General features: G+C 39.3%; 1 protein-coding gene across 1 annotated transcript in view; it reads left to right on the forward strand.

The window, feature by feature from the left end:
* Window positions 1–23,046, forward strand: part of tgfbr3 (transforming growth factor, beta receptor III) — a 130,914-nt gene that overhangs the window by 19,323 nt on the left and 88,545 nt on the right. The window contains exon 3 of the mRNA XM_041791016.1: window positions 22,645–22,832. Coding sequence (XP_041646950.1) covers window positions 22,645–22,832 — 188 coding nt within the window. The remainder of the gene's footprint in view (window positions 1–22,644; window positions 22,833–23,046) is intronic.

A 23,046-nucleotide genomic window follows, 5' to 3' on the forward strand; every position in this document is an offset into this window, starting at 1 on the left:
GTATACAGTTTTTCATGGTTTAGCACATTAAACTCTGACCGTACTTGTGTTTCCTCAGCTGATGTCTGTCCAGCCTCTCTCGTTCTGACAGGAAATCCATCTCTTTTAAAAGATCCAGATCATTTGGCTGAGTAGAGTTGGTTGTTTGGCGCCCAAATGGATCCTCATTTTGTAACAGTTTGGCTTTTTGAATTTGGACCAAATTATGACAGAGTATCAAGACAAGTAAACTGGCGCTCAAACGGGAGCTAGCTACAGTGGCTCATGTAAAATTTGTGAATGGCACAACATGACTCAGTCGCTCACCCCACAATGTTTATTCGGTTGATAGTACATCACTGTTTCAATTGAAAGCATGTTTGTGAAAAATTGAGGAATTATTTATATGTTATAGGGGCTCAGCTAATCTCTTAGCTCAGTACAAGACTCCTTTATACTCGTCTTCTTCATGTGGCTAGACAACGCTTGGGAACTGCAGGACTGAGCATTAATAATTGTCTCCAGGCCAGGTAAGTAAGTTAAACTCCAGAAGAAAATCCCTTTTAAAATGTTTTTTAAGGATCATACTCAATGTATGTTGTAATTTTCTGTTAATTACAGCGTACCAGTCCATCTAGAGCTGTAAAGTACTAACTTACCTTTGTTCCCATTCATTCCTAATAGCTATCTCCGACTTCCTTTTCTTCGGAAACCAAATTGGGCATCTCCATCTCAAACTACTCTCTTAATGTCACTGATCTGCCGTGGCTGGCTGTGTGTTTACACCCCCATTCTTCCCTCCCTCCTCTTCTGATACAAAAATACACATGCGTAGAAGAGAGTTTTCTGGATGGGAGAGGGAGTGTGCTGTGTGTGCTGAGAGAGGCATGAAGGAGACAGTGGGAGAAGTGAAACTCCAGAGAGCAATGCACGCTGCTGGCTTAAAACTTACACATAATTTATACTTGATGGCTGCGATATAGTCATGTTACACACCTCACACAGCAAAAGCTGCAATATATCAAGCATACTGGAGTAAACTAGATATATTGCCCATGCCTGTTATCAATATTGAATTATTTGTTGATTTTTACTAGATGTTGCATGGTCTTAATAGTTAACATGACCTCAGAGCCCTTAACATACAGCAAAGATAACCATAATAATCTCCATTAATATACCCTCAAAAGTACTGAAATGGGGTTCATGGATAGTTTGTACAATAGAGGCTACTGCTGACATTGTTTCAATAGTTTAAACATATTAACAACTATAATAACAGTTATCTTTATAATAAGTTAGAGCAGTGGTTCTGAGCCTTCATCTTTGGGACCCCCCCTTCTTGTACTGTAAAAATTATGAGCCCCCCCCCCCCCCCCCAACCAGGACCCATACAAAAACAAAGATGCATTGCTGTCAAAGATTAACATCAACTTTACTTGTTTTCACTGACAAAAGCCCAGTCAATTATAGGCCTATGCACTCTTGTTCCAACCAGAAGGCCGTTTTATAAACCATCCAGTAAGTGTGTTACATTGACTTTAGTTAATATGAGAACCTCAAAGCAGACAAAGCCTTGCTCCCTCCCTGAAACCTTTGGCGGCCCTCCTAAGGTTGGCCTGGGTGGGGTAGATGCACATCTCTGTGTTGGAGCTTCTGAGCAATACCAGGTATATTTTCAGCCACCGTAGATTTTTTAAAACTAGAATTCTACTCATGATTTATCAGATTTATGGCTGTTTAAACAAAGCTTGTATTCACCACACTGTTGGTTTGTTAACTGTCCAGTAAAGAGGGGCCCTCTCTGCAGCCTTTGTACGTGTCAATACACGAGGCAGCATGGCATTTGACAAGTCATTCTTCTTTTTTGCCCTCCCATTCCTAAAGATGAAGAACCCTGGAGGAATGCAGTCCCTCCCAGCTGGTGTGAAAACGCTGTATGCTTTGCCCTTTCTCACCTCTGTGGCTCCTTCACACTGGGCTCACACACTGGCACAAAGGCCCAACATTGTTTCACTCTTTGCTTTCTGTTGATGGCTCCCTGCTGCTTCTCAAAGACCTCTTTTATCACATCTGAGTGATGATATTTTCGTGAAATATCACAGAATCAAAGCTTTCTTTATGGGCTGCTCTTTGACTGATGTCAAATATGAAAAAGCGTCAATGAACTTTGTTGCTGGTATGTTGAATCAGCAAAATCTTCTCCTAAATTTGCTACGAGACAAGACCTAAATGTCAATTCCGTTAGAGAGTGCTTGTAGTCAGTTTTAGTTGGTTGGATAGGAACAAATATGGCTCTTCTTGATACAAAACTTTTTCATTGCAATCAGGATACTTTAGTTGGGATGTGACAGAGATAAAATGTGCAGTAACGAAGTGCACATGTGCTGTGTTTGCATAATGATTGATTGCATTGTGTAGGCTCTGCAGCATATTTCAAACCTTATTGCATTCTGTGGGATTTTATAATTTCCTGGCTTAAAGAGAGACCCCATCCTGTCTGGCATATTGTCTTTCCATCCCTGCTGGTGGACGATCTCAAATACTGTCCATGGAGGTTTCCTGAAAATGCAGATAATCCAACTCCAATTGAACAAGGTCAATATCGAACAGGACAAGACAGCTGACCTCAGGGAACACCTCCTTGTTTCCCATTCTGGGGTTGAATATTTGTGGATGAAGGATTGCTGGTCCAGAACTCCCACCATGCAGCTGTCAGAGGACATTGCTTTTGCAGGCATCAGTGATTGATGAGTGAGATGCCCTTGGAGCAGCAGGACAGACATTTCTCTCCATAGCTCTGTTTAACCAGAAAACGCTCCACAACCTCTCTTTCGCACTGCTTTTAGAACAGAAACGTGCAGGGTGAGGGGATGGATGATGGAGTCCACTTATGGTATCTCCACAAAGTCATGTGCAGATTACAAGTATGCATATTGCCAGAGAGTAACTCAATAATGTCAAATTTTTTTTTAAATTGAAAGCTTCTTTATCTACTAGAATCATTTTCCTCACATTCCTTGACAAGGCACTAAGAATAATGGACAACCTGTCAGATTGTCTTTTGTTATTTAAAGGTGTTACAGATGTAGCTTAAAATTAGCATGTCAAAGTCTTCAGTGATGAAGATGATATATTTGGAGCAGATTGATGATCACTCAGTAGAGTTACGACAACATTGTGTCTGATGCAGAAAGTTTAAAACTGGGGCTGTTAAGATTAATTGCATTAATTGAGATTAATTAAAGTCCATAATAACTGCTTTGAAAATCTTGATAAGTCTCATGGTTTACTGTCCCTTTAAACACACTTTGGTTAAGCCACGTCAGCATCTCCCTGCAGTCACAATAAAATATGTCCTGCACTGCTCCTTAATGTCTTATTTCATCTTAAAGACTCATGGAGAGCTCAGTGGACAAGTAAAAAAGAAGTCAAAAGTCATCTGGATCTTGTTATCAATCCTTTACCTTTTCACCTCCCCCTTGTTTTCTTTTCAATCCATGACAAGTTCCTTTTTTCCATGGTTAAGTTAATGTTACACTCTTAGATATACCTATAACTGCAGGTTTTTATTCAAACAGGAAGTCAGTTACAATTCATATATATGACAGGAGAAAATCCAAAGTGACACAACAGTTTAAAAATCGAGATAGTGGAACTTAAAAAGCTATAAAAGGGGTGTGATTGATCTTGATTATCTACAAAAATCCTGAAATGAAACACAATTAAATATTTTAATCTTTTGACAGCCCTATTGGTACAAGTTTGCATCACCACACAGCTCTTACATTGCTCTTTTTGTGCTTTTATATGTGACTTCATCACATATTATTGTCTCTATTCTATTGAGGTCCTTGACAGTAGGATTACTGCCTTTAAAGACTTTGTTCCTCTCCGGTGCTTGTAGTTGAACTTAGATGCCATTAAAATTTCTTGAATATAAAAACTTGATTGGGATTAAACTACATACTGCTTCTGATTTCTTTAATATTTTGTCCTCAATAACTCTAGATCATTAACTAATACAAACCTGTTTGCAGTCCTAAGTAGATCTTAAACATTGACTTCTTTGTAGGAACATGAGCAGCCTCTTTCTTTTTTGTGACTGTGCTGACAACTTTTTTATCCTTTGATATTATGAGTCAAGACAGCACATGTCAGCACCCATCAGCAAAGACATACAGTAGAGTGGTAGCACAGCCAGTAAAGTCCTCAGTCGTATGCACACATGCTCCGTCTCTCCCAGCTGTCTCATTTTACACAGTGGCTCCTGTGTTCCTCCGGGAATTAGCCCCGTCATCCTTCTCTTCAAAGCCCTCTGATTTATGTCTGCATTTGGAGGTAGAGAGAAATGTACCCACGTCCATCTCCACTGCTTCACTGTGGCTTCATATGCTCTCAGTAATTGGTGAAGTATTTTTCTAACTAATGCTGATGGTTTAGCAACAGGTGTTCACATCTTCTGTCTGTCAGGGCTAATGAATGACAACCAGACTCTCTGTCACTAACAGAAAATGGATTTACCTGCCTCTAATGTTGACATAATATATAAGCTGCTGTATCTAGTTTCAGTTCAGATCCTGCTACTACTACTCTGCAATAAAGGATAACAATGTCACTATTTTACACTAGCAAAGATCTAAACAAACTCCGAATCGAATGTCTCCTGTTATAACTCACTTAAATTTCCCCTGACAGCCCCCAAAACCTAAAAGAGAAAAGGTTTGAGTGAATCAAATGCTTAGATTTTTCTAAATCTCCATCGTCATCTTCTGCTCTGTGGTTTTACGTCTTTCTGTGAATATAACACATCATGCATGGCTATACTAGTATATCTGCCTGCTTTCTTTGGGTATTTCTACTAAAATTCACTGCTCAATGTACATATGTTAAGATATTTTGCATTAGGATGAAACTAGTTGTGCCACTTTTTAGCCACTTTTCTGCCAGTATGACAAAAATATCCATACAAAGAGCATAGTGATATACTTTTGAATTGGTATCCCATCTAAGTCGTTTGTTTGATTATAAAGACACCTAAATTCAAGGCAAGGCAAAGGGAATCAAGATAAAAAAAAGCTAGCAAAAAGACACAACAAATGTCATATTAAAATATAATATAAAGAAAATTTATGAAATTCCTTCATGTTCGAGCTCAGTATCTGCTCTCTGGACCTTAAAGCTTCATAGTGATTTAAAGTCTTACTCTACTCGTCTTATTTTTCTGATGGACACAGATTCACCTCCCTCAGCAATTGGTCACTTTCAGCTGGCACTCACTGTCAGGCTGTCCTCTTTGGTATGTTTTTGTTCTCTTTTTTAGAAGAAAACCCCACTTTTCAACTGTGTTTATCATCCTAGAAATGGTTTGTCAGTCCAAGCTCACTCTTTCTAATAGAGATGGGCATATAGGGGAGTATATTACACGGTATAATGTAAACCTTTTGTTGAATCATCATGATAACACATTAAATATGAGGAAACTGCTACATTTGTGCCTCTTATTCGAAGACTGCAGTGCAATGAAAGCTGCCACTTCCTCAGTCCCCACCATGAGGTGACCATTTGTGGTTTTACTTATAGATGGATGTCCATAAAATCTGCTAGAGATATCCCTGTCAATTTAAGGATAATTTGTAATGATTATCCTGTTATTTTCAAATCTATCCAATACTTTGCTCCATGACCTTTTACCTGAAAAACTAATGACATTCCCATCAGCCCCTGCTGAAGTACTTCTGCTACATAAGCTACTTGGCACGTTACACACTGTGATGCAGTCTTTTACTTTCTTTACTCAGTGGCCTGATTGCATGCAATGGGAGCCTGCATCAATTACAAAATCAGATGAGTGCCATTGTTTTCTATGAATGCACCATAACAGCCCACACATAATTCAGCATGAATCCATGCAAGGGAGTGTGCTCTTTTTACTCCTTCACCCCATTTCTGTTTTCCTCACTGTCACTCGTGTTGACATTGATGACAAGGAACAAGGAAGGAGAGAGAGATGACAAGTTTCCAGGAGTGCTGCACAGGAATATTTTCTTGATTAGTGCTGAGTAGCTTTACTTTCTAAAGTAACCTGTTATGTTACCTTCTAAAGAACATGTTGAAGTACCTTTGAGTCACTGAAAACACATGAATTGTAAAGAGGGCACAGAACCTACAACATGTCTGCTTTTGAATGAGTAGACTCCACCATCATTCCACAGCCCATAGTCTCCCCCTCTGCAGCTTAAAAGACAGCTGTGATGACGCTGACAGCTCTTTAACAGTAACAGTGATGACGAACTTGGCAGAGGGATACAGTATTACACACAGGCTGTGCATAATGCTTCTTAACTTGTTAAAATGAGCAACACAGCATAAGCTTTTTTTATGATTTCTTGCCCCTTTCCTCCAAATATTTAGCAAAATAAGGATAATCCCACATCGTCATGCCAACCTCTGCCATTTTAGTAGCTTAATTTGTTAGCTACATGTGCACACAGCACAGCTATTTTTACCTTTCACTGGCATGCAACCAATGTGCTAATTAATAAGAGACATGCCGGAACAGTTCATATGCTTCAGGGATGTTTTCCATTAATAAAATTTTCTTTAAAGAAAGTAACTAATTACAGATTACTTTAACTGCTGAAAGGTTTTTTGCTGTTTGTTTGAATGGGGCAATAGCTACAGGTGGGGTTCGGTTTTACTGCTAGCTAACAAACAGTGACCGCCTGTGAAGAGCTTAGTGTGGATGCAGCTATAGTGGTAGTTTTATCACAAGAAGAGCAAAGAACTGCATCAAAAGTTCCCCTGATGCTGAACAACGATAATGAAAGTAAAAGTACAATCAGTTTATTCTATGATTAAACAACATGTTTTCAAACCATCCTTTATTCTGAAGTTGTTTCCGTTTGTACGGACTTTTCTTCAGGTCACCTGTCAAACTTTTTCAGTCATAAATCACAGACTGCACACTAATGGTTTTAATCGTCAGGCAACAGTGATGATTATTTAAGATCACACTGTCTGCCTCTCCGTTTGACTCTTGCAGTGCATGCAGTGATTTATTTCTTCAGCTCTGATATTAAATTATTTAAAAGATAATTTTCCTGAAATCCACACTATAACTTGAACCATCTCTGAAAGGTATGAATGAAGAATGGTTAATATACTTAATTGAAATGCATTATTTATGCAGTGTGGACAGCAGGCATCTGATGCTGATGTGCTTCACTGTCACTATTCAGAAAAGAAATTTACACTTTTTTTCTTACTAATTTCATGGTTTTGCATGTATTTCCTTTATAATGTCCCTTACTTCTGCAAGTGAGTGTGCTGCATTTCTCCTGGCAGTTTTATTCTTTTGTACCCAGTTCCTAAAGTGCTGCTGAAGTTTAAACATCCACAGCAATGTTATTTATGGTCTGAACACCTGTTAACATACTTAAGAACCCCCCCAAAAAAGTCTTTGCTTGCAAATCCATACATGTTTTTGCTCCACGTCACCCACGTAGATAATATATAATCCATTTACTCCCTGGTCCTTTAGCTGTTTTCTCAATTATATGCCAGCTGACAAGATTATGGTGGACCAGCCTATTAAAGATTGTTTGGGTGATATTAAATTACGGCTGGTTTTGTTGGATTCCGTCTTCAGATTTCACACTTTGATGGCAGAGTTTACGACTTCCCTAATGGAGTTCAGGCTCGCCCCTGCGCTCCTCCCTTCATCCCGATCCAGCTTCCTCCTCTTATGCCTCCAATTTTACAGTCCAGAGATAAATCCTTTTCATAGGCAGGCCAGAGGAGTGAACTTACTCTACCCTTATGAAAGGCTTTACTCACTTCCTGTAGTAGTGGCTGAAGGTTCAGGGGTGAGTGGGCTGCGCTAATGTCAACAGTGTACAGCTTGTGATTCTGCAGTCCAAAGCCCCTGAGGAAAACAAGAGCGGGCAGAATATTACGCTCCCTAAACTGGGTTGCGTGGTCCATGGGAATCATGCCCTGCAGGAAAAAAGAGCAGAGACCAGAGGATTCACGTAATCCTGGAGTCCATATGGGAACGGGGATATCTTAGGTAGGGAGGAGATAAAGTATATTGAAACCAAGAGGCCCCCTTTCTGTTATTTTGTATTTTTTCTAATTAAATGGGTCTTATTATATCTTTGCATTATTGGAAAAGTGTATTCATAATGCTCTAACTTTCATTATTTCTTCCCCTGCCTCATGGAGGGAGCATGTGTTGACATGTGTTGGGTAATCTTCTCTGCTTGGACTTTCTCTTCCATCTGGGAAGCACAATTAGCCCGCCTGCTGAAGGATTCTGGGAACTAAATATGCGAGGATGTGTATGCACACACAGAGGGAGGGTTCTGTTTATTTATCTTCGGAAATGGCTTTGTGGGAATATCAGATTTGTCCCCAACTGGCACACACAATGACATCACTTCCTGTACCCAAACGCTGGCTCAGTGCCGCGGCGTGGACGGCAACAAAGAGCATTCTTTGCAAACAGAGGCATTTATCTCATGACAGATAGGATAGGGCTGTGTGCACTTTACATTCAGGTTCAACCCAAAAGCGGACATCTATTCAGATTTGAACAGTTAAACAGTGTGCTTAAAATGTTGTGATTAGAATTCAAATTTCAGTTGTCTTCTTGAGTTCTCGTCTTAGTTAACTTGTTACTTGTGATGACACTCCCCCTGTGACAATGAGTTATTTATTAGTGTTTTTATCTCTGACTCAAAGCATAATTAAGTTGACATCTCAAGAAAACCACTAGAAATTAGTCACTGGAAAATTTAGTAATAAAAAATGCACAACCCTGGTTTCCAAAAAGTTGGGGCGCTTAATAAAAATTTGCAGTTCTCATCAGTCCATATTTGACTCACAATAGAACATAGACAACATATCAGATTTTGGAACTGAGTCTTTTTACCATTTCAGGAAAAGTATAAGCTCATTTTGATTTGATGGCTGGAGCACATCTCAAAAACGAAGGGACAGGGTGAAAAATGCTGGAAAAGTATGGGTTGCTTATGAAAAACAGCTGGAGGAGCATTTTGAAACTCATTCGGCTTAGTGGCAACAGATCAGTAACATTACTGGGTATAAAAGAAGCATTTCAGAGAGGCAGAGTCTCTCAAAAGTAGAGAAGGGAAGTAGAGAATAAACTGCATCTAGAAATAGTGGAACAATTTCAGAAAATGTCCCTCAACATAAAATTATGAGGGCTTTAGAAATCTCATCATCTGCAGCAGTGGTTCCTAATCTTTCTTCCTTCCCCCAACGCTCCCACATGTACATTAGAAAAGCTGAGCCTCCAAGACCCATTTGAAAAGAAAAATGACACCTTTTTGTCAATATTCAACATTTTTTTTAAATTGTTTCAATGATAAAACCTTAAGAAAATAGGCTGATACATGTTTTTCTTACCAAAAAAATCTTTGTAATAACTACTTAATACCTGTTTTATCATGGTTTAAGTTAATATGTGCAAATTTGATTTTGGCAGCTTCAGAGTAGGCACATCCTTGCCCCTTCTATGGGCTTCCAGATGCCTGGTTGGGAAAAATTATCTATACTACGTAATATCATCAAAAGATTCTGAGATTCCGCAAAGGACATGGCCAAAGATCAATATTGGATTCTCGTGATCTTCGGCCCCTTGTTGGAAATGCATAATTCTACACTGGAAATCATTGCACGGACTTGGGAACAATTTAAGAAATTGTTGTCTGTCAACATGGTTTGCTGTGCCATCCACAAATGCAAGTTAAAGCTTTATCAAGCAAAGAAGAAGCCATATAGTGTGTGAGCAGGATCCAGAAATGCTGCTGTCTTCTCCAGGCCACAGCTCATTTAAAATGGACTGTGGCAAAATGGAAAACTGTTCTGTGGCCAGATCAATCAAAAATTGAAATTCTCTTTGGAAACCATGGAATCTGTGTCCTGTGGTGCGGGCAGCTTACACATCTGGAGAACACTATCAATGCTGAAAAGTATGTAGAGGTTTTACAGCAACATATGCTCCTATTCAGACATCTCTTTAACAACGGTGTACAGATTATTCAATGTTTGCAGCTCTGTGTTGTTTTTCATGTGTGACTGTAAACTATTATGTGATTGTTGTTGGGAAAAACCAGACTGTCCCCAACAGGGCTGCAATAAAGTCCCACCACTCTCACTCCTTTAATCACACATTTCATCCGTAACAGCATAATATTGGTGTCCCAGTGTTTGAAATCATATAGTGTGACGGTGCTGCAGAATGCTGACAAGGAGTTTGAGAGGCCCAGCATGTGAGCACACAGAGGGAAACCAACATCAAAACACACTCAGGCATGCACGCACTCAGCGCTGTTCTGCCTCACCGGCTCTGACATTACACATCGCCAGTTCATCCCCTTCATTATGCCTTTTTCACCACTACTATGGGAGATTTCGGATCTTAGTGGGATTAACCTGGAAAAATAAAGGTTCCATAAAGATGGGGGGGGGGTGGACTTTGCCCTATTCTGCCTCTGTGCATCAAAAACTGCTGGTGAGGTGTAACAGGGACATCTATTCTGCCTTCAAGTGGCACAACATGTGCCTGCATATGAGCCTCCCCTTGGAAAAAAAAATGAAGGCTAAAATAGTTCCAACAAAATAGACTTTATTTTCCAATAGTTAAGGTTTTAAGTGCACACACTTTGATAAAAATCAGTTACAACGTCAAACCTGTTCATAAGTGCCCTTTTTAAATGATAAATCATAAAATATATTGGAACACTCTTCTCATAAGACATTCCGAGGTTGCTGGTTAAATTTGCAGAAAAGCCCATGCAGAATTTTTGGGATTTGTTGAATTTGCATTACATGTGTGAATGTGACATTACAACTTCCTGGAGGTACAGGTGAATAAATGATTGTGTCATATCGGTGCATAAATCTATGCACTCTTTGATAGCTTATTTTTGACTGTAATGGAGGAAGAAACCAAACTAGCACTTGCTGAATTGCTCCAGGCCAAAAGGACTAAACACATAAGCTTGGGCTCTTAGAGGGAATTTTCTGTTTATCACAACAGCTTCAGCTCAAGAATGCATTATCTTTGCCTTTAAATAGTCAATTTGCCTGTATCCTTTAGTAATTGCACATGACTATATGAAGTGTGTTTTGACTGTATATTAGAGTGAATTATCCTCTTTGCAACCTCAGTGCTTAGATGTGGATATATGGAGTCAAAGTAGAAAACAAGGAGCATTTGGAAGCATTACAAACTCATTACAGCTTTATTTCCACTCTGGCTCCAGGCAATCTCCTTTTTTCAATGTTCTGCTCAGATTCCAGCCATATCTTTTTTTTTTTTGTTCATTAAATTTCACTTGTAAACGTTTAAAAGTACTTGGCTGGGTTTGTTTTCTCGAAAATAACCTCTTCTGATGGGATCATTTTCAAGAACTGAGACTTGTGGTTTAGTGGAAGGTGTGAAATGGAACCAGGCAATCAGACACCTTTATATCACACCTCATAATCTGAACTTTGTCAGGAAAACAACTCATCTAAAAGAGATAATGATACAACTCATACAACAGTTTGCAAATTCAGAGGAACCAGCAACAACTTTGAGAAGTATTTCATGACATGACTGCTGTACTGTTATAACATTTCAAAAACAACTTTTTAATGCAATATCTCCCTCCTTATGATTAAATCTGTGTATTCACCTTCTGTGTTACAAATGACTTTATCAAAGTCAAACCTGAAGACATAAGAATTTATCTAAAAAAAATTCTGGATGATATTGTCATTCTAAATGTTATTGTTGGATATGAACATAGGCAGGACTGATTAAAAGAAAAATATGTGAATGTAAGTTAAAAAAATCTTGTGGGGGCATAGAGTCCAGAGTCATTCTTGTGCAGAATGAGTCACTTTACAGTGAACTGTAGTCAGGAATTGTTCAGGCAGAATTCCTCCAATGAAGTAAAGAAATCCGTCTGAGTGTAGCAATGAACTTTTGACTTATTGTGAAATTTTGGGAAATGTGGAATTACACCAGGGCCTTTTTTTGTAAAATAATCCTACCACAGCAGCTGGATCCAGCTTTCATTTGTTATCACAGCCCCCATTTCCCCAAGAAAGTTTGAGTGCCATGTAACATAAAAAAAAAACAGAATGCAATAATTTTAAGATCTCATTGACCCATATTTTATTCACAACAAACATAAATAACATTTTAGCGTATGAAATTGAGACATTTTACCATTTTATTGAAAATTTCAGCTCATTTTGAATTTGATGGCACAAATGCAGTCCCATACCATCAGAGATGCAGGCTTTCAAACTGTGCAGAGATAACAAGCTGGATGGTCCTCTTTAGTCCACAAGACATGGCGTCTGTGGTTTCCAAGGGGAATTTACATTTTTGATTCATCTGACCACAGATCAGGTTTCCATTTTGCCACAGTCTGTGTCAAATGAACTTTGGCTCAGAGAAGAGTGGCATTTCTGGTTTGTGTTCACCTGCAGCTTTAACTTTCCTTTGTGGTTGGCACGGTGAACTTTGTTGACAGACACTGATTTCTAGAAGTGTTCCTGAGCACATGCAGGGATTTCCAGTAAAGAATAATGCCTGCTTTAAATGCAGTGCTGTATGAGGGCCCAAAGATCACGATCGTTCCAAGATTAACCTTCATTCTTGTCTCTTGCACAGAGATTTCTACAGATTTTCTGAATCTGATGATGGTACGATGTACTGTAGATGGTGGGATATTCAAAGTCATGTTACTGATCTTATGCCAGTTTACCGGACAAGTTCCAAAACGCTCCGCCATCTGTTTTTCATTAGTACCACTTACTTTCCTAGCCTTTTGTTGCCCTCTCCCTACTTTTTTGAGACATGTGCTGCCATCAAATTCAAAATAAGCTAATATTTTTCATGAAAAGTTTAAAGGTTTCAGTTTCAAGATCCAATATGTTGTTTATGTCACCAATGTTGTTTATAAAGTCTTGATCTATGGGATTCAGTGCATTCTGTTGTTATTTAAATTTTGCACAGTGCCCCAACTTTTTTGGAATTGGGGTTGCACAAGATGCTGAATGTCTTTTAAACCTCAGATTTGTTGAAATTCCATCTCAAACTACATCACTTCCTGTGAATGTGGCCCCTGCTGCAGTCACAGTCAGAGAGGTGACGGAAGTTGACTGTGATTCATTTAAACACCCTCTGACTTTTTTTCCACAGCTAAAACCACAAAATCATCAAACGCTAATGCACGACGCTCTTATACCTGTAGATACAGTATGACACAGTTGTCAGCTTTAAAACCTACTGCTTAAACTTTTGTCTTTTTAGAGGCTAATGTGATGTGTGAGGCCTGTGATGACCATGTGATGATGCTTCTGAGATGATCAGAGAAATCTGCCTAAGCACAGGAGGTTCAAAATTCTTAAAGTAATGCCATTTTTTGCCCTAGTGTTTTTTAAAAATACTTTTATGTTGGCAGTGCCTACAAACAAGTATTCACAATCACACCTACAGACAAATTAGAGTCACCAATTATCCTAAAAGCATGTTTTTGGTCTTGGGAGGAAGCTTGAACCTACACATGCTCAAGGAGCGGATGAAAACTCTACACAGATAGCTCCTTTTCAACAGGTATTCTAGCTAGAAACCTTCTCCCCATGTGACAGTGCTCACAACAAGCATTTCATCAGTTTTTTGCAGCCACAACAACCCTACCCATCCCCAGTACAACATCCATGTTTTAAATTAGTATTGTAAAAATGAAAGATTTATGATCCTTTGTTTGTTCATTCAAAGTTTGCAAGCTGTCTAAAACAACCACTGAGTCATGTTACAACTCAGTTAGCTTCATCTCATCATGCAGTGTGGCCTTCATGTCAACCACAGAGCACAACAAGCTGCTGGAGGTTTGCAGGGTGGTACCCATTCGCAGCAGTTTGTTTTTAACTTTTTTTTCCTTTCCAACATTTCCGCCTTTGAAAACAATGTCAGCAACCCAAAGCTCAAAAAGCTCTTATGAGGAGTTTGAGCTGGTTAGGGGTTAGATTGAAACTAATGCTGAAGTCTTTTATGACCTTATATTTTGGGCTTTATTTACAAGGAATTTTCTTGTCTTTTGTAATTACCACATCTATGAATGCAGTTGGCTTATAGTCACCATTTAACATGATCACTAAATAAACAAATACACCAGGAGCATTACCTCCGAAGAATCAAATAGCAGATGGTGTGTTCTGATCACGAGTCATCAGCCTGAATTGATTATTGGGACTAGAGACCTGCACGGGACTCTGTTCTTAATCCTGCTGGATTTCTGACCATAACTGCCTGCTCCTGTAGCGTGTGCAATCCACTCCTGCCTGCACCCACAACAGGTGTGTCAAATCCTGCCCGCATTCTGCACGTATTCTGGTGATCCATGTGAAATATTCAGAAAAAGTGACAGGATGTTAAAGTAACAGCAATATTGATGCGTTCACTTAAGCACCACCCCGATAAAGTTTCCTCTCTGAATGAAGGAAACCCTCAGAAAACAACCACATCCTTATTATTTGTAACAGTACCACGCATAAAAAAAGCATCTGGGAGTCTCAGACTAATTTAACTCGTGGTTATGGCTTAGGAATAACAATATCAAGGTGATGTTTTCTTATTAATTAATATTATTAACATTTTTTTTCTAAGCCATACAGAGGTGCAACTGTTTCCTGATCTCTGGAAATTTTATGTATCATAAAAACTGCAGCATACTTCCATCAGCTCTCGCAGACAGTAGGTTAATCTTTACTCTATTCATACCATGTTGATGCATCCTCATCATTTGATGCCTAATGCAATAAGGCCAATTTGCATGGACAGGGGTGTAATTTCCCCAAATAATTGCATAATGGCTCAGCATCTCTGTGTGCTGGTGTGTATGTGCAGAGATAGGCCAACAACACAACAAGGGGAGCATTAGAACTGTGCCTTTTGACTTCTTTACAAAGTTTTTGTGCTGCTGTAACAAAGGGTCACACAGCCCAAGTAAACAAGTAAATCTAAGGCAGAAAGAATTTTTAGGAACAGGTCTGAATCAGTAAAAGAAGAATGTTGCTTCTCTGCATGATCTTATCTTAAAAACATACTAAAAGAATGTACCAAAAATCTGGTGTATACAGGCTAGTGTCCTTAAAGTCCAACCCAAGATTCCTTTCCTTGCATGTCATTCCCTATTCTTTCTTTCCCCTATATCTGACTCTATCCACTGTCCTCACTAGCTAATAAAGGCCCAGAAAAGCCTGTAAATGAAGTATCCTTTGGTGGAAAGTTTTTCATGTTTATGTACATCATTTTCATTAGGGTTAAGTATCATCCATTGGTAGGAAGGTAAACAGCATCTCAGATAGATTTAGCCAGATCCCAGGGAAATGGAGCATTGCACAACATTTTCAAAATAAAGTATGAGCACAAGAGTGCTCTGCAGTTAGCCTGACTATTTTGAATATGTGGTCAGATGCTTTACTTCCCTGGGATCTGGCAAAATCTGATCAATGATACCTGAGATGTTGTGTACCTTCCAAAGGGTTATTAATAGTAACCTGTAATGGTAGAAGATGATTTCATATTATTCAATCAGATTTTGTTTTTCTTTGCAGCTTACCACAATGAAAAAAAATTTATCTCAGTGGTTTGGCAGTTGTCTCTTTGAAATCATTATATATTTAAGATCTAAGTCTTACGGCTGGAGTTTAAGAGTTAGCATCCAGTCTTTCCTGGATGAAGAAGGTGTTTGTGGTCCAGTCTGCAGAGTGTCTGGTTGGCCCAAGCTGGACTTGTTTTTTTTTTTCAGGCACATTGAACAACAGTTTCTCTCATTCCTCTGCTGTGGGTGTTTGGCCTGGTCAGCTAAAAGGCACTAGTAGCAGCTGGATGGACAGGATGGACTGTGTGCTCATATGATGACCGAGAAAACAGAAAGATGGCTGAAGGAGAGGAGGAGGTGGCAGATGCGGGGGAGCGAGGCGGCCAGAGAGGTGACCGAAGACAAAAAGCTGTGGCAGGAGTTTTGTTTCCTCAGATGGTGTTAGCATATGTGATGAGGAAAATCAGATTCTATGGGGGAGACGCAACCTGATAAGTGATGAGAGCCGTGTTTAATTTTACAGTTATGGTTTATTACTCAATTAAATGTTCACAGACTAACCACTGAACCAACTGTCTGTCTATGTGCACTAGATTTTTATCAGCTTAATAAAATAAACAACTGATTAATTTGGTCAAATAACATTTAGAGCTGAGGTCAGAACGTACTAATTTTTCTTCTTTTACAATAGTCACTGTCAGATCATGACTTAACAGAGTCATTCATTTATGCCATGACTTGTTGATGGACATGACAAACTTAGTAGGTACCTGATCAATCATCCCGACTGATGTGATGGTGTTGGAAAAGGGGTAAACTTTATTTCTAAGGTTTTATCTTTTGAAGAAATTGAGCAGTAGTTAGGGATGAGTATTGAAAACTGGTACTGACTTGGTACAGGTACAGGCACATCTGGTACTGGACTGAATTACAACACAGATATCTTTAATTCAATTCCCTGTCACCCCAGTGCGCCCCCCTGCCACCAGCTGAAAGGCAAGAGATATTTTAGGAATTTGTTTGACTGCTGTGTTAAGTTACACTGGCTTCCTTTTCTTATCCCATGTTTGACTGGCTCTTCACAAAAATATTTCTACAAATTATTTATGATACCCACGCAGCTTTTATTCTCCCACTGACTGTCAACACAAGTTTTTTCTCTCAAAAGTATCGATTCAGATGCTGTTTAAGCACCGGCACTGTATAAAAAGTATTGATTTAGCACTGGTATTAGAAGAGAACCAAGACGATACCCAACCCTAGCAGCAGCACTATTATATTCTGATTCAAGCTCAGAGATTGAAGATTCAGAGAGCAGTTTGTTTTAACTGAGACATTTCTAACAAAAAGATAATTTTTGTAATGTTTTAGGATGTTCTCCTCTTAAACATGTAATGTTTCACATTTTTAGTTATCAAAACTGTTTGTTATAGCCTGTAATTGAAGTGTGCTTGTCCTTGACTCTTACTGAAGGTGCATTACATCTTGTTTAGTGTTCAGAGAGAAAGAGATTCAATAAAATTTTGAAAATTTACTTTTTCCAAAAAGAAAATTCACAGGAAGGACTCGATAAAAAACTGAATCAATTGGAACAATCAATTATCACATTGATATCTATAAAAATGTATCAGTTCCTATCCTTTTTAATAAAGGGATTTTTCCACAGTTGGACAGATTTACTTGTAGTGGAGGCGATCAATAATACCCAGATTACTTAGACCTCTTAGAGTCTCGTCAGATGAGATGAGGCAAGAGTCTGATGAAGTCTTACACTAAGCTAAGAGGCTAGCTGAGCACCTTTAACACACAAAAAAATCTTTTTTTGTTATAATCATGCTTTTAATTTAAATAGTGAGGTGCTACCAGATAAACCTTGCGTGATGAGTGTAACTATCTCCCATTTGAGTGTCAGTTTCCTTTCTTTCATCCTTTGTCGTTATTTAATCCACATTTAAAAACTAAACTGTGACCAAATGAAGAACCGTTCTGGAGAATGAGCGAGGCTTGATGGACGTAAGCAGGAGAAATATGGATTATATCAGAGTTTACTGTGCTAAACTGTGACAAAACTGTACTGAACCAAACCAGACCGCTTTGTTGAAATGGATCATACATGAGCTTTATTAAACTTAATTATTTTTTGTTTTTGTCTGAGCATCTCACTACTTTTGGGACACAAAAGCAGCTCAAGAATGGTATTATTTTTGTACTTTGACATAGTAAAAACATGGCCTTTTGGTAGCATGACTCCATGCAGACATCACTACCTACCACTCATTAGGAGTTCTCTGCTGTGACGTCAAAAGCAAAGAACCTTTAATAGGTTGCAGCAGCCCTTGAAAAAGGTCATGCCCTGTTCAAGGGTTGGGGTGGGGGCAGGCAATTCAGGCCCGAAATTGGGCTTTAAATTGTCTTGTTTTTCGCCAGTCTATGGAGGTCAGTGATCATCATCTGGGGACGATGAATCAGTTGGAAAATGTTAAATGGCAGGGGGTGTATTTATTTAGATTTATAGGTCTGGAGCATTGCATTTCAGACATAGAAAGACAGACATAACCCTTTCTTAAGCTCTGTAAAAACAATACAATGAACCATGTCCTACTTTCCCTTTCCTTGTGGTACCCTTCTCTCCCACACGCCTTCCGTTTTCTGTTGTGTTTCTAACCAATCGAAAAAGACAATCAGATCATCCCAAATGTGTAATCTTTTGGCAGTCTCCCAGAAAGAACGACGTTTTCTTTGTTTGTCTGGCAGTTGTTTGTTATTCTCCATGTGTGAGGGGAAAAAGTGAGTTGGAGTGCCCTCAGACGTGTTTGTGGGAGTGAAGCTGGATGACATGTGTAGAGAGGGAATAGGCCTCCGTCCTCTGGGAGGAAAAGGGAGGGAGGAGCGGTGGGCGGCAGTTGAAACACTGATGCACCACAGGTTTTTGCCATTAAGCCTTGTCCTTTTATTTATCACTGTAGTAAGATTTGATATATGTGTTGCCCATTAGAGATTCAGAAATGATCTCTCTGGACCTGGAGCTAATTCACCAGCATCAAGAGATGGCAGTAAAGTCCAGGTTGAGACATCTGTCAAGGGTTCGGGATTTGTCTCAAGAGACGAATATGGTAACAATAAAGCCTGTGTGTTTTTCTCACAACAAGCAGAAGAAAAAGGAGTCATGCCATGGATGATCTCCGGCTTTCTTCTGATATAACTTGGCTTATTGGACAGCCAGAAAAGGAAAACAATAGCTATGTGTTCCTGGTAAAAAAAAAGAATTCCCCCCCCAGCTGTACCCCTCTGCTGAGGCACTGTGTTTTTCGGGAGAATTTAACATTGTTATCAAACTGTCTTTCACTTAATGATTCCCAAATGTTCCATCTGATTGCCATTGGCAGCCGTTGCGTGTTTAGCGTGATGTGTTTGAAATGTGAGCAGACCTTGGCTGGCATAGAGCTCTGGGGTAAAACACAAGGACTGACCTCGAGAAAAAACCTGAGCCACAGACGTTCTCAGAGGATACACGAGTCTTAATGGAAAAGAGATGTTCGGTACCTCACTCAAACCTCAGCTGTGCCACCCTGACTTCATGTTAGATGGATGTATTCTTGTGTACGTTCAAGTTACACCCTGAGTGTGCTAAAGTGGGTCAGACAGATGTAAACTGTAAAAGAGGTTTACTCTATGGTTCAGGGAGAGCTCAAGCTGTGGTGAAGCCACCTGGAAGCTTGTGGCGTGTTTCGTATCATGCAGAAGAATATTTGGATGCACCATGCATACTGCAAAAACTCCAATACAAGCGAGTGTATTTCAGTCCGGACTATTTTGTCAAGAAACACACGATTTGTGGCTATGAATATTTCTTTATTAGCAATTTTTCATTAGCAATGGTTGCTTTTATTTATGTTTGGCGGTGTGGCTGTTGTGGCATCCCCCCACCCACAACGTGGAAAGCATTATGAAGAAATAGTACATATTCCTGCTCTTCCTTTGTCACTGAAGAAATCCTAAGGCATGGAGAGAAGCAGCATAAATCCAAGAGCAGAGCAGGCATCAGTGACAACAGAAGGACACTGATTAAGTCAGAGCAGAATGAAGGAGGAGCTGGAGTGGAGGAGGGATGCAAGAGCAGCTTGCAGAGATCAGCAGAGCATAGCTTGGCCAGAGCAGCTTAAATACGGCAGCATGATTAGCCAGTTGCGTGCTTATAGCAAATAAGCTGGCTGTCAGCTTGCTTGAGATACTGGCTACACATTTTACCTTAAATAACTAAAACTGAGAAAAATGTACTTGCTATGAATTTCGGTAAGCACTCAAGCAAGTTCCTTATTTCTCATATGCAGAACAAAATGAAGCAAACACTGGCAATGAGATCCTCTCTTAACTTATGTCTTGATGCATTTTGCAATCCAAACAGAAAGTGTTTGTTCTTTTTCCACTGGTAACACCCAAGGGTTTGACTAATACCTAAAATAATCATTACCACCCCACAGTCTTCTTATGCAACAGAAAGGTTGTTCAGTACTTGAGTTAAGGATCAAAGATATGGCCTGGCAGCTGATGTTTCCAGTCTGCACAGTGCGTGGTACTTTTTGGCTCAGCTTAAAGTTGGAGAGCAAACACTATATAAGCAAGATTCATTATCAGAAACATTACATAGTTAATATATTTTGACAGTGTGTTTATTGAGAGGTTTGGTTAACTATCTGGCCATGTAATTGCCTCCATATCAATAAAAGATTTTCATGAATCAGTGATAGACCATCTGGTGTGTTAACTACAGCCTGAAGAAACCATGATGTTGGAGTTTTGTAATTAAGTTTTAAGCTTTTCAAAAGCTGTCACTCAATTTACCATGCAGCACTGTTAAAGTTTGATTTAAACCTGAAACTATCATAATTGAGCCATAGTGTTCATACATCAACATCAGCTAGAATGCTTAATAAACAGTTATATATTAACTTCATATGAGGTGTCAACTATCAGGAATGATTGGAAATGTGCAGCTAAGCACTCACAAGTATTTACCAACAAGTTAATAAAACTTTGACTTTACAGTCTTCAGTTTGCCTTGCTAACTATGACTTCATTTCTGCAAGTTTTTCCCTAGATACCAGGATTTGAAGATTTGAATTGCAGTTCAGAGAAGTGTTTCTTTCCTGAGTGGGCTTGGTTTTGTCCCTTTCCCCAGATACGCCTACAGAATCCCAGAGCAGAGACTATTGATTAGATTGTCATGATTTTGAAACTTAATTGTAGAACTTTATTCCTCAAATTTGGCCTCATGGTTAATAAAACAGACATCTTAAATACAAAAAAACTCAAAACACACATTTTTATTGCTTTACACAGACTTGTGGCACACTTGGATTTGCAGTAGGGTTGTCCCGATCAGCATTTTTGGCCTCCGATCCCGATCCGATTTTTTAACATTGAATAGCTACTGATACTGAGTTCTGATCCGATACTCATAATTATCTAGATTAGAGTTTCAATTGTTTTTGTTTGCAAAAATAATTAAAGTAAACTGAATAACTACAAGATATATCAAACTAATTTCATTTAACTCAGTACAGTCAACATTGTTGTAAAAAATAGTGAAGTCAATGTATTCCGCTGCATGTTTAGTTTGGAGATGACGGATCAAATTTGTAGAGTTACATGCTGCTCTTCTGCTACCACCTCATGAAACGTCCGTGTTACAGATGCTGCAAGTGGCTACTGGACTGTTTTCACTCTCACGTTTGAAGTTTTTCCACACCGCTGAATTTTAAACACAGGAATGCTAATGTTGCTACCGCTACTGGTGCATTTACAGCCTGTTGTAAATTGTGCTCTGTCTACAACAGCTGTTGTACATGATCGGCTGGGTTGATCAGATCAAATTGCTGATCTCCGATCAATTAAACATGTTTATATTGGCTCTGATCCGATACATACGATCGGGACAACCCTGGTTTGCAGGTGTATGCTATTAAATAATGAGATAGCCATATTATGCAAGCAAGCTGGTTGTGAAACATTGTGGCTGTTTTGGTATGGTTGACTACTATAAAGCGCAGTGACTCTGTGTTTAAGCCAAGTAGTACAGAAGTTCACAGATCTCTGAACCATTCCTTACATCATTATAGCTGACTGAGAAGTAGACAAAACACAGATAGAGACCAAACAGACAGAAGTTCAGTGTCATTACGCCCCGCTGAGCTCTGCTTGGCTTGATTTAGTTCAGCCACTGTCTGTAGTCAGCTGCTACCAGGTCTGTGAACGAAAGTCAGTAAAAGAGACAGTAAGGGTCCCTATCCTTTATCAGATCAATGCACCATTACTGAATTTCAATGTCTAGAAAAGTTTGCTTCTTACAATTGCTTTTTTGCACAAACTGTTACCTCAAGTTTTCACTGTTTTTTCCTGATTAAGGCTGTGAGCTTCTCCCAAAGCATTCTGGGACTGCTCTGTGTTAACCAGCAAGGCTGCTCTTTACAGCTTTTCCCCCTTATTATGTGAAATGCAATCATGAAATGGAAACAATGGTTTCCTCACTGTTTATATGCATGATGATTTTGAAGTGCAGGTTTTGTTTAACCAAGCCCTGATATCAGTGAGCTTTCTTATAGACTTAAATTGATTAATTATTGCAAAATGTACATGTGAGGTGAGGCATTTTACTGTGGTGAGCTTTCTTGCAGTATTTGAGTTACAGTAAAGCAGTAAGAAACAGTGCAGGATATTTTACATTAAGCAGGGCTAAGGTGCTTGTGAAAGTTCTACTTCTGACACTCCCCATGTCTAGTGGAGCCTTAACATTACTGAGAGCACAGCCAATGGGAAAAAAAACATTTATAAAGACTAATATTGCATTGAAGCATTTTTCCCTTTGCAGAGATCTAGAATATGTTGCAGAAAGTTTTCATTTTTACCTTGCAGGCATAAGCCCACAGTGTGTCAGACCTTCTGCAAATCTTTCTATAGACAAAGAAAACCATTCTCGACAGAATTTGATGTGTTAAAGCACTTGAGTCAAATGCTTCTGCTTCTTTTCTTCTAGGGCCATTGTTTCGCAGCCCATGTGAGCTGCTGCCTGTTGGGATCGGCCACCCAGTGCAGGCTATGTTGAAGAGCTTCACCGCCCTGTCAGGCTGCGCAAGCAGGGGCACCACCAACCTCCCCCAGGAGGTCCACATCATCAACCTGAGAGGACATGCTCCAGAGGGACCAGACAACACCCTGGTAGAAGTGAGTCATCCTTAGCTCCTTAAAGCTAAACTAGGAATTATGCTCTCTACCACAATAATAAACCTTTCAACAAAACAGTTGAAATTAGACTTTCTTAAAACAGTGAAAGATGATCTGTCTTCTCATCTTGTTGTTTTTATTGTTGCCTGAAAAATTGCATCTTCTGCTGCAATGGGTATTTCCACTGCCCTTATTTGTTCTATTTTAACCAGTT

Source organism: Cheilinus undulatus, linkage group 7, assembly GCF_018320785.1.
Source record: "Cheilinus undulatus linkage group 7, ASM1832078v1, whole genome shotgun sequence".
In the NCBI taxonomy this organism is placed as follows: Eukaryota; Metazoa; Chordata; class Actinopteri; order Labriformes; family Labridae; genus Cheilinus; species Cheilinus undulatus.